This window comes from Genypterus blacodes, unplaced genomic scaffold, assembly GCF_046128005.1.
Source record: "Genypterus blacodes isolate CSIRO-AG114 ecotype Tasmania unplaced genomic scaffold, CSIRO-AGI_Gbla_v1 ptg000084l_1, whole genome shotgun sequence".
In the NCBI taxonomy this organism is placed as follows: Eukaryota; Metazoa; Chordata; class Actinopteri; order Ophidiiformes; family Ophidiidae; genus Genypterus; species Genypterus blacodes.
Genome location: NW_027466889.1, coordinates 263,704 through 275,000, shown reverse-complemented (window position 1 = coordinate 275,000; position 11,297 = coordinate 263,704). Strand labels below are relative to the sequence as shown.

The window sequence follows — 11,297 nt, the reverse complement described above, 5'->3', positions numbered from 1 at the left end:
GGAGGCAGCTTGTGATCTGGGTCAGGCAGAGCCGAGCAAAGTCCCCAAGTCAACTCCTGCTACTCCTCAGCAACGACACGCCCTGGACCTCCATGAACCGCTTTACATTAAGGAGAGGGAGGGAGGGAGGGAGAGAGAGGGGAGGGAGGGGAGGGAGGGAGGGAGGGAGCTCATACAGAAGGAGGTTTATTGGGGTCGTGTGGTCAGAAGTTGTGGACGTTTATCTCCGTTTGTGACTCCAGTGTTGACAGAGATTTGATCTCAACCGCCATAAATGAGGGAGTGAGAGCTACACACACACACACACACACACACACACACACACACACACACACACAGAGAAACAATCAAATGAAGGCTTATCCAGCAGTGTACGGTGACACAGGAGAAGAGGGAGCGAGGTGTGTGTGTGTGTGTGTGTGTGTGTGTGTGTGTGTGTGTGTGTGTGTGTGTGTGTGTGTCTGCTCCTCTTCATTCATGGAGTGGACAGTTTGGTTCAATGAATGTGCGGAAGAGAAAAGAAGGAAAGGTCAGAGGGCAAGAGGAGACAAAGAAAAGATGCTGGTGTTGACCTTTGAAGAAGGGAGAGAGAAACGGTCGCTGGTTTGTGTTTTGGTGCCTGGATCTCTGACCTTGGTCACACAGTATTAGTTTGAGTTAGCGGTGATGTTGATATGTTAGCAGAGTTTCTCTCCCAGGTGTTTGCATGCAGCCGTGTGCAGAGAGGGAGAACAGGAGTGTTAGAGAGGAGGGAGGGCAGAGGGACAGAGGCCTTTATCCCATAAAGCCTCTTAAAGCTCCCATGAACAGCTGATGCACCCTGCACTTAATTCAATTACACACACTGCCAGGACAGCAAGACAGTGTGTTCATGTGTCAACACCAATACCATTAGAAGTTAGTGTTACTATTTGAATCATTTGCTTTAAATATGTAGTAAAAATGCCTGTTTGGTGACTAGTTTGTTGTGTTTAAGGGACTCCACTCTAAGATCTCTGGCCATCACAGCAGGGGGGCGGGGGGTTGTTACTCCTGTATGTGGACTAAACAGGTTTTCTCCTCTGGGTCCATTGAGTACCAGGAATCGTCTCTGGCAATATCTGTCAACACACACACACACACACACACACACACACACACACACACACATACACACACACACACACCCACACCCACCCTCCCTGCCTCAGGCACATGTGAAGTTATGTCATGGTCTGAATGTAGCTGCCTCCCTGTGAGGAAGAGGAAGCACGTTCCTCTAACATGTAACACACAGCTGCAGGAGGGGAAGCAGCATGAGAGACAGATTCACCATCAGGACTTTGAGTTATTGTTCTTGGCAGCTCAGCAAAGCTTCATCACTCAGAGTGTTTTCACACCCGCGTACTTTGGTCCGGTTGAATCGGACTGCAGGGTGCGATTGATTTGGGCGGGGCAGGAGAGGGGGGTGGAGCACGCTGAGATGCTTCTCAAGCGGTCGTCTCAGTCAGAATCTGGAGTCAGGGTTTGTTTGCGGTGCGATCCAAACTGGTTCTGGTTCAAATGCCTGCTGAATCTGATCTATTGTGTTTACATAAGAAGGCTCTGGGTGAACATGCAGCAGGTTTGTGCTCCGTGTGCCGCCGTGTCCTGAAGGCAGCACGTCTTGTTCCCGTTCTGAGCAGCTCTCTCTCTCTCTCTCTCTCTCTCTCTCTCTCTCTCCCTCTCTCCTACGTCAGCGCAGCAGCGGAGGTCGTCTGTAATTCTCTGGGGTTTCTCACAGGACAACAATGAGCACGATGACGCTGCTGTCAGAGGGTTGAGCTGCACTTTCTGAAAGTATGAATGTGACTGAGAGGAGACAGGAAAGATGGGGATTGGAATGGGTTTTATGTATCAATAGAATGAGGAGGGAGGAGTGTGTTTCCCAGGGCAGCCAGTCTGGCCCAGAAGAATGAAGGCACCACAGCTCTCCTGCCTTTGTCTCCTGCCTCCTCTGCTCTTTACCTCTCTGTCTCTCTGCTGTTTCTTTGCTTTCACTCTCTTCACTCAAAATGACTTCACAAGGATTTCTTTCAACAAGCCAAGTTTGCTACTAATATTGAAAATGTACAAATAGCTCTCTCTCTCTCTCTCTCTCTCTCTCTCTCTCTCTCTCTCTCTCTCTCTCTCTCTCTCTCTCTCTCTCTCTCTCTCTCTCTCTCTCTCTCTCTCTCTCTCTGTCCCACTCCCATCTTCTCTCTGCATTGTTAATCTAAATCTGCCTCATTTTCTATTTCTGTCTTTGTTTTCCTGTGAACACGCTCCGCCTTTGTGACACACACACACTCTCACATTTCTATACACACCCACACACACACTGTGGTCTGAGCGCTTCTGGCCTTCCCATGGATGACACATTTCCCCTGGAGGGTCAGAATGTCTTGCCATATCGCTAATAAATAAGAGAAGACAAGTAATGATGGATGGATGTAGAGACGAGTCGAGTGAGGAGGGTTAACTCTGCAAACATGCATGCTTGCTTCATGTCGGTGCTTAAACACACAGATTTCTCTCTTCCAGTGAAATGAAATTCCACCCTGCGCTCTGTCGAATCTTTTATAGTGAATCTCACAGACAAACACGTTTGTGTCATTAGAGAGAGAGAATATTGGAGTCGTCCTGTTAAGCAGCCTTCTGGAGGAGAGGCTCCTCATAACATCGTAATACTGGTCCCCAGAGTGTAAATCACGTTTTAGGTTTGATTTGAGGGTTCAGGGTAAAGTTACCCACCAAAATCACTATTGTGCCATATTTTCCTGGTGATAACATTCAAACACTGGAACGCAGTGGATCCATGTTTGTGCCCTGGGGTGCTCCATGATGAAGACACATTTTGATTGGTTTTGATTCCAAACGCAACTCGCAGCTAAACCATGAAACAACCTCTTTATGTAGCAGTGCCGTTTTATCTTCCATCATTATTCCTCTTCCATCATTCCATAGATATCCAGGTTTCTAATGAACACTGGACCGGTCTAACTCTCTCTCACTCTGTTTCTCTTCTTCCAGCTGTTTCGGGAGGTACGCATCATGAAAAGTCTCAACCATCCCAACATAGGTGAGTTACACTCCAGGCAGCCTTGTGTGTGTGTGTGTGTGTGCGTGTGTGTGATCTGCTCTGCTCTGTGTCTGTGGGAGCCTGTAACTCTCCCTCTCCCTCTCTCTCTCTCTGTGTGTGTTACAGTCCAGTTGTTTGAGGTGATTGAGACAGAGAAGACTCTCTACCTGATTATGGAGTACGCCAGCGGAGGTGAGTGACGTCATCACCACCCACATCATCACCGCCATTATAAACCAGACCGCCATTACCGCCTGCTGTACCTTGAAATAGCGACGCTGCGTTACTGCTTTGTCACTGCAGCTGCTTATTCTTGCCAAGTCAAGGATTTAAAATGGCTTCTCTCTTCCTGCTCAGCTGTTTAGCGGCCACTCTTCTGTTTGTGCAGCTTCTCTGTTTCCTGTCTTGTCTTCCGTCGATCCTCTCATCCCTCTCCTCTGTGTGTTGTGCTCATTCATCTCTCTCCTCCTCTTAGCCCCTAATAAGGAGCCAGCAGCTCACATGCAGCTTGTGTCACTGTGTAGGGACCTTTATTGTGAAGTGCACAAAGACACACACTTTCAGACAGCCTAAGCGTCCGGAGACTCATACTCTCTCTTCCTCCCTCCCAGGCGAAGTGTTCGACTACCTCGTGTCTCATGGCAGAATGAAGGAGAAGGAGGCCAGAGCCAAGTTCAGACAGGTGAGTTCCCCTCCCCTACCTGCTGGTCTGCCTGTCTGTCCTCACACTGCTAACACTGCACTGTGAGACAGTAGGACACCAGCACTGTTCACACTCAGGTGGCACCAACCCAAGCCTTTGTCAGAGAGCCACAGTGAGTCACATTAATAATCTGAGCAAACCCAAAGGTTGGCTAAGGTAACAAAAGCAGGTGTGAGCTGATTAAGAAGACAAGCAGAGGAGAACAGAGGCCGAGTGCAGGATCCTGCCTCACTCATTTGTACGGCGATAAGAGTCACACTGAGTGCTCTGACATTCATTTACAAGCAAAATGCAAACAATAAACCTTCCCACATTGGTTCACATCAACCAAAGGTGATTGTACAAAAGGTGTGAGTGTGTTTGTCTGGCTTGGGGTTCCAGATATGTTAAAGTGTGTTTGTGTTTGTGTGTTTGCTCCGTCTCACTACAGATCGTCTCAGCGGTGAACTACTGTCATCGGAAGAACATCGTCCACAGAGACCTGAAGGTGATTGGCTGATGATTATTGTTGCCACGACGCTTGTTGTCTTATCTGCCTGTTACTTCACCCGGGCACTGAGATAACCCCGCCCCCTCCCTCCCTCCCCTCATGTCGTACCTGCAGGCAGAGAACTTGCTCCTAGATGCCGACTCCAACATTAAGATAGCAGACTTTGGCTTTAGTAATGAGTTCACTGCGGGGAACAAACTGGACACCTTCTGTGGCTCGCCGCCCTACGCCGCCCCCGAGCTGTTCCAGGGGAAGAAGTACGACGGGCCGGAGGTGGACATCTGGAGCCTGGGCGTCATCCTCTACACGCTGGTCAGCGGCTCTCTGCCCTTTGATGGACAGAACCTAAAGGTGTGTGAAGGGCTGGAGTGAAAGCAGATGAGATCTATCCCCGTCCCGTCTTTGTTCCTCATACAGCGCTCTCTGTGTGTGTGTGTGTGTGTGTGTGTTTGGTATTCAGGAGCTGAGGGAGCGTGTTCTGAGGGGGAAGTACCGCGTCCCCTTCTACATGTCCACCGACTGTGAGGGAATCCTGCGGCGATTCCTAGTTCTCAATCCTACCAAGCGCTGCTCCCTAGAGGTGAGGGGAAGCCTTCCTCCCACATGATGAAGACGAGTACACATCACAACATGCAGATCACACAGAGTCACCGTCTGAAGCTCATATCAGGCTGTAAAATGCCTTAGACTGTTTATTAAATCATCTCAGGATTGTCATTTCTACATGGTAGGTTCCAATTAAGAAAGCATTTAACCCCTTCCCCCCTCTCTCCCTCTCTCTCTTTCATCAGCAAATCATGAAAGATAAATGGATGAATGTGGGCTTTGACAGAGAGGAGCTGAAGCCTCACTCTGAACCTGGGGAGGACTTCAATGATGTCGGACGCATCGGTGAGGGAGAACACTCAGACTGGGCCGGTGTTGTGATGCAAGCTGGCTGCTCTGAAAGTGTGAAGTAATGACCTGTAATGTGATTGGTCCTCTTCCAGATGTGATGGTGGGGATGGGCTTCACCAGAGAGGAGATCAGAGATTCTTTAAACACTCAGAAGTACAACGAGGTCACCGCCACATACCTGCTACTGGCACGCAAGAATGATGTGAGTGTGTCGGCCTGATGTGTGTAGAAGTGACACACAAGCACGGACAGGAGATCTATAAATCCTTTTCTTCTATCCTCTAATCTTCATCCTTTTGCTCCTTCTGCTCCGGGTCTCTCAGAATGAGGGCACTGAGTCTCGTACAGGCAGCAGTCTCAGTCTGGCCCGGGTCCGGCCTGGCACCATCACCAACGGAACCAGCAAATACTCCACCTCCTCTACCTCCTCCGGCACTGCCCCCTCTTCCTCCACCACCCACAAGGCACAACGCAGCGCCTCCACCTACCACCGCCAGAGACGACACTCTGACTTCTGTAAGGCAACATAGCCAGCACCCGCAACGTCTACAGTAGAGTTTAAAATGGTCTCTAATGAAATCTCCCTGTCCCGGCTCAGGCGGTCCAGCTGTACCCGGGTCCACGCACCCCAAGCGGAGTCCCAGTGGCGTAGGTGAGGCGGCGGGTCTGAAAGAGGAGCGACTGTCCATCCGCAAGGCGAGCACCAACACGGTGGGGTCCCGCAGCATCCCCACCCCCTCCAGCCCCATGGTTAGCTCCGCCCACAACCCAAATAAGGCCGAGATCCCCGACAGGCGCAAGGAAGTGGCCTCGACCACGGTAAGGACTCCACCAGTCTGTCCACTCTGACTCTCCACCAGTCTGTCCATTACATTACATTACATTACAAGCATTTGGCAGACGCTTTTATCCAAAGCGACTTACATTACATTACCACCCTACGCAGAGGGGGGAGCAATTGAGGGTTCGGTGCCCTGCTCAGGGGCACCTTGGCAGGGACTCGAACCGGCGACCCTCCAGTTCCCAAGCGGAAGCACTACCCACTGAGCTACTGCCTCCCCTCTGACTCTCCACCGAGAGCCGACACACACTCTGTCCTTCACTCTGTCACACTGCTGCAGAGGCCTCATAGACCAAGATGAGACAGGACAGCATCTGAAGGGACAGAGAGTTTGGAGAATACAAACATAAATAACCTCCATATCAAAGATGAATTAAATATTCATGCAGGAATCAAACACACACTCTCAGATGAGTCTCTCGTCTGGATATCAGTCAGTCAGTGCAACACGGAAATGATGAGTCATTCTGACAGTTGACATTTGAGTTTATATAGAATCAAGAGGAGACAACAGCTAGATTAACTCTTTCATGTCCTACAGCAGAGCTCACAGTGGCTGAGCTCAGAGAGGCGAGGCAGGAAACCCTTCCTGTTGCTTTTGACCTGCTTGACATACTTGGTGGGCGGGGCTTACCCTCATCAATCATTAGGCACAGGAAACTATAAAATTAATCTCTGTCTTTCCTGTACTTGATTGAATAGTTGTGACCTCTTTGGTAAACGCCATCTCACTACAACAAGAGTTCATTCAATCATCTACCAGAATACAAAATGAAGATTAGACAAATGTATTGATTTGTTGATATTTTGGCTCGAGTATGAATGGAAGTTGTTGAATCTTAACCCAGTAACCAGTCACTAACTAGCAGAGCTCTGTTTGGGTTTCTCAGAACAACATCCCTGCCAGCACCATGACTCGACGGAACACGTATGTGTGTACGGACCGATCCAACACGGACCGACACGCACTGCTGCAGAACGGAAAGGAGAACAGGTGAGGGCAGCGTGTGTGTGTGTGCGTGTGCGTGCGCGCGTGTGTGTGTGTGTGTGTGTGTGTGTGTGTATGTGTGTGTGAACATGCTCTCGTTTGCAGAATGGATTTTTCATTGTTAACATTTAAGGCATTTTGACTCCGTTTCTGAACCCTTGACCCCATATAAACCAGAGCATGATGTCATCTCACTTACTCAAGGTCCATAAATTAGAAGAGAAAATGCAGCCTTCCTTTCTTTTTTAAAGCTCAGGACACACATTTATATCTGTGTGAGAAGCTTCTGTTATAACAGTGAAGGGATAAGAAGCTTAAACTGCAGGAGAGGAACTTCTGCTCGTCTCTCTCTCTGTCTCGCGCTCCCTCTGTGTGGGTGTGTGTGTGCTCAGTATGAACTGTCTGTTGCTGTGACAGATGGTTGTCTGCATGTCAGTCTCGGAGCATGGTAGGCGGTATCTCTCTCCTCCTCTCTATCTCTGTCTGCCTCTTTCTCTCTCTCTCTCTCTCTGTCTCTGTATCTGTCTCTCCCTCTCCCTCTCTATATCTGTCTGCCTCTCTCTCTCCCTCTCTCTCTCTCTCTCTCTCCCTTACCCTGTCTGTCTGTCTGTCTGTCTGTCTCTCTGTCTGTGTCTCTCTCTCTCTCTCTGGCTGTCCTGTTATCTTTTCCTCTGTCTCTCTCTCTCTCTCTCTCTGTAAGCATGGGGTGTTTGTAGGTCCAGACGGTGTGTGTCTGCAGTGCGACCTGCAGTAACTCTCCCCTCACACACAGATGGAGGGTGAGGGGGGGTCAGGCATGAAGTGTGCCGGATGGACGAGCGGCTGATGTCGAGAATTTGTAAATCTTGAACCCCTTGGAAGCATCTAGCAAAATTAGTTAGACTAGGAAAATGTAGAATGTTTTTGTGTTTGAATGAACTGAATTATCCTGTAAGATGAGATAATGAAGCTCAACTCAGTACTCATATACGGCACGTTCCCCATCTGGGACATCCTGTATCATTCTGTATGTCCAGGGCCAACATCATAAACTGTCTTCTCTGTCCTCAGAGGGACCTTGTTTTCCTCTAAGATACAATTAAAAATGCGAAAAACAAATCCAGGTATTGTCCTTTATAAGATGGCTCACTCGTTGCTGTTTAGATGTTTGCTGTCTCACTGCAGGCTGAGCTGAGGCAGACACACAGGTCTCAGTCTGGTGGGAGTGGGTGGGTGTCAGAGTGGTGTGTGTGTGTGGTGGTAGTGAGGGTGTGTGGAGATGGAGGGATGGATGAGGGAGTGGTGGTGCTGGTGGTGGAGGTGAGGCAGCAGCAGGATGAAATGGGGACTGGCACTTTGCCAGCATAACTCTTCAGTTGCCCGGGGGGCCTTGTCAATATGATGCCATGCTAGAGCGGCTGATGAGACAGACACATGCATGGACACACACACACACACACACACACACACACACAGTCACTCGGGTAATAACCGCATACTGCAATATGTTATAAATAAATGTTATCCTCCACGGTGAGGAAGAGGTGCAAAATACCAGCACCATGCCAGGAGGTCTGTAATGTGTGTGTGTCTGTGTGTGTTTGTGTGTGTGTGTGTACACATGGCAGCTATTTCCTCCCATTATACTGAGCCCACCCCTCATCTGGTGTTCTCCTCTTCATCACTTCTTCATCAGTGTGTGTCCCTGCTCTGAGGCCAGTTCACACTTAACGGCTTCACCCGTCTAATGGCTCTGCACCGCCCGAGCCCTGTGCGGGTGTGAACTAGAGCGTTAAGACCAGCAGCCTCAGGCCACCCTGTGTGTGTGTGTGTGTGTGTGTGTGTCTGGGTGTGGGTGTGGGTGGGTGGGTGTGGGTGTGTTTGGTCAATATCCATATTTTGAAAGGTTCTGCTAAATGTCTGCGTCCTTCAGTATTACTGTGATAAAAATGTGTCTGATGGGTAAAGAGCTCTCTCTCTCTCTGTCTCTCTTACTCTCTCTCTCTCTCTCTGTCTCTCTTACTCTCTCACTCTCTCTTACTCTTTCACTCTCTCTCTGTCTCTGAAAACTTACTTCTACTTGAATGATCCTGATCTTAACTGCCATCTTTCTTCTCTCCTCTCCTCTCCTCCCCTCTCTCCTTCTCCCTGCAGTACCTTATCCCACCGCCCCCCTCCTGCCTCCCCCTCCACCCACAGCATCGCTGGAGCCTCCGGGGTCTCCTCCACATCGTCTACCCCTTCCTCCCGCCTCTCCAGAGGAACCACGGTGAGGAGCACCTTCCACGGCGGGCAGATCCGAGACCGTCGGCCTCCGTCCCACGTGCCCAGCGCCTCCCCCACCCCGTCCCATGATGCTAGCCCTCTGCCCCACGCCAGGACACGAGCCACAACCAATATGCTAAGCAAACTCGCATCCAAGCTGAGCCGCAGGTAAGGGGAGAAGCTGAAACTGTACCGTCTGTAAAACCCTGAATGGATTCTAACAGATGTTTCGTACAAAAGGGCTCAGATTCTCTTTGTAGCTTTGGGGGGCGGAGCTGGTGAGTGAACCAGGGAGAGGAGACAAGGTTACTGGTACAAGAACCAAGACTGGAGAACAGGCACATACAAACACTCCTCTCATAACTGGCAGCTGCAGGATTCTGTATTCTCAGATTGACTTTGTTGGTGATTGAATCTAACCTCAGACGTCTTGAGTGAAGCTGAAGCTGCACATCTGCTTTCCACCGCACTCTTCCTTAACACAGTACTAACACACTTCCTTCTCTAATACTCCAGTTTAACTGGCCTGAAACTCCTCCTCCTTAACAATATGTCTTCTTCTCTTGCAGACTGGATCTGATAGTGCTTAAACATGACTCTGTTTGTTTGTTTCATACGTTTCCCTCACTGGAGAACACATCCAGTGTGTTTACATGCAATTAAGGCAAAAAATGCAGAGTCGGCTCTAAACACGGATGGAATTAAGAGGATCCCGTCTGCTGACATAGTGTCTATATGATCCACTTACTATCACAGGACCCCAGTCTGTCCCTGGATCATTGGTTTAGATTTGTATCTTGCATGTAAACACACTGGTTGAGCTCCAGAAGGTAGTTTGAAGTCCATCTGCTTAACCTTCCTGTGTTACTCTGTAGAGATGTCATGATGTAGTAACTCCACTCATTTGGTTCTTTAAGACTCAATTGGACTCACGTCTGCTGTTTAAGTCTCTGTCGGTTCTCCTGTGCTGCTTATTGTTGCTTTGTTTGTTTGTTTGTTTGTTTGTTTGATTCTTTAACAATTTTTGCTTTTCCTTGCCAGTCACCTGCCAATCTTCTGTCCCTCTTTATCCTGAATAAAATATAATCTGTACTTCTGTGCCTCTCCTACCTGTGCTTCTTTTTGTCCATCGTTCTCTCTACGTTGTCTTCTTCTTCTTCTTCTTCTTCCTCTTCTTCTTCTTCCTCTTCCTCTTCCTCTTCTTCACTTGCCTCCTCACGTTCTCTGTCTCTCTTACACTCTGCTGTATTTATCCTTTTTCCATCCTCTCATCCTCTCTTCATCTGCTTCTCTTCTTCCTCTCTCCTCCTAGGGTCACTATTGACCCTTCTAAACATCAGAGCTCAAACAAGTCCATGTCGGGCTGCACCCTCCCTCAGGGGACAAAAACAGTTAGTAAGTTTTCCTTTCCCATGTTTTCTGGCTGCTACTGTCTGCCTGACTGTCTGTCTGACTGTCTGCCTGCCTGCCGGCCGCTGTACCATCATCCCCTCCCTCACCCCCCCCCAATCGCTGTCCGTCACGGGTTGGAGTTTTAGTCATGGAGAGCGTTCAGTCCAGTCCTCAGATGTGGGGACGTTCATAAGAAAGCAGGGATCTCATTGGTTCAAGTCAACCTCAGTGGGTGAAGCCAAATCAGCCATTTTGTATTTGGATTATTTTGGGATGTTGGCTTGACTGACAGCTGTCTCAGCTCAGTCATACCTCCCTCCTCCTCCATGCTAACTCCTTCACTCTTATCCCAAATTTCACAAACATGGTGATTAGCAAATCCAGACTGACTCTACAAAACATCTCCAGACACACACGGTGAGATCAGGTGGTCTCTCTACGCTCCATGGTCCATGGTGACAGTGACTGACAGCTTCTCTACTTCACTCAACTCAATTCATAGAATGTAATCGTACATTATTATTTATTCTCATTAGTATGATCTGTTACTAAAACTCCAGTCATGGCTTCTGTTTGTCTGAGTGTGTCTGTGTGGACCGTGTGTCTCTCTGCTGGCAGGCCTTTGTCCTGTAGCCCCCACTAGAGGCCGTAGGCGGCACAGCA

At 49.1% G+C, this 11,297-nt stretch overlaps 1 protein-coding gene across 5 annotated transcripts in view; it reads left to right on the top strand.

Annotated features, from left to right (window-relative positions):
* The window catches only part of mark4b (MAP/microtubule affinity-regulating kinase 4b), a 35,051-nt gene that overhangs the window by 17,969 nt on the left and 5,785 nt on the right, over positions 1 to 11,297 (top strand). For 4 of the 5 annotated variants that reach the window (XM_076158598.1, XM_076158597.1, XM_076158600.1 and 1 more), the window contains exons 5-16: positions 3,031 to 3,079; positions 3,206 to 3,271; positions 3,691 to 3,761; positions 4,213 to 4,269; positions 4,387 to 4,623; positions 4,733 to 4,852; positions 5,064 to 5,163; positions 5,262 to 5,371; positions 5,493 to 5,685; positions 5,768 to 5,988; positions 6,901 to 7,004; positions 9,132 to 9,410. In XM_076158598.1, the coding sequence (XP_076014713.1) occupies positions 3,031 to 3,079; positions 3,206 to 3,271; positions 3,691 to 3,761; positions 4,213 to 4,269; positions 4,387 to 4,623; positions 4,733 to 4,852; positions 5,064 to 5,163; positions 5,262 to 5,371; positions 5,493 to 5,685; positions 5,768 to 5,988; positions 6,901 to 7,004; positions 9,132 to 9,410 (1,607 nt within the window). Of the gene's footprint in view, positions 1 to 3,030; positions 3,080 to 3,205; positions 3,272 to 3,690; positions 3,762 to 4,212; positions 4,270 to 4,386; positions 4,624 to 4,732; positions 4,853 to 5,063; positions 5,164 to 5,261; positions 5,372 to 5,492; positions 5,686 to 5,767; positions 5,989 to 6,900; positions 7,005 to 9,131; positions 9,411 to 10,554; positions 10,638 to 11,297 lie in introns of all 5 variants that reach the window. The other variant, XM_076158602.1, reaches the window with a different exon arrangement.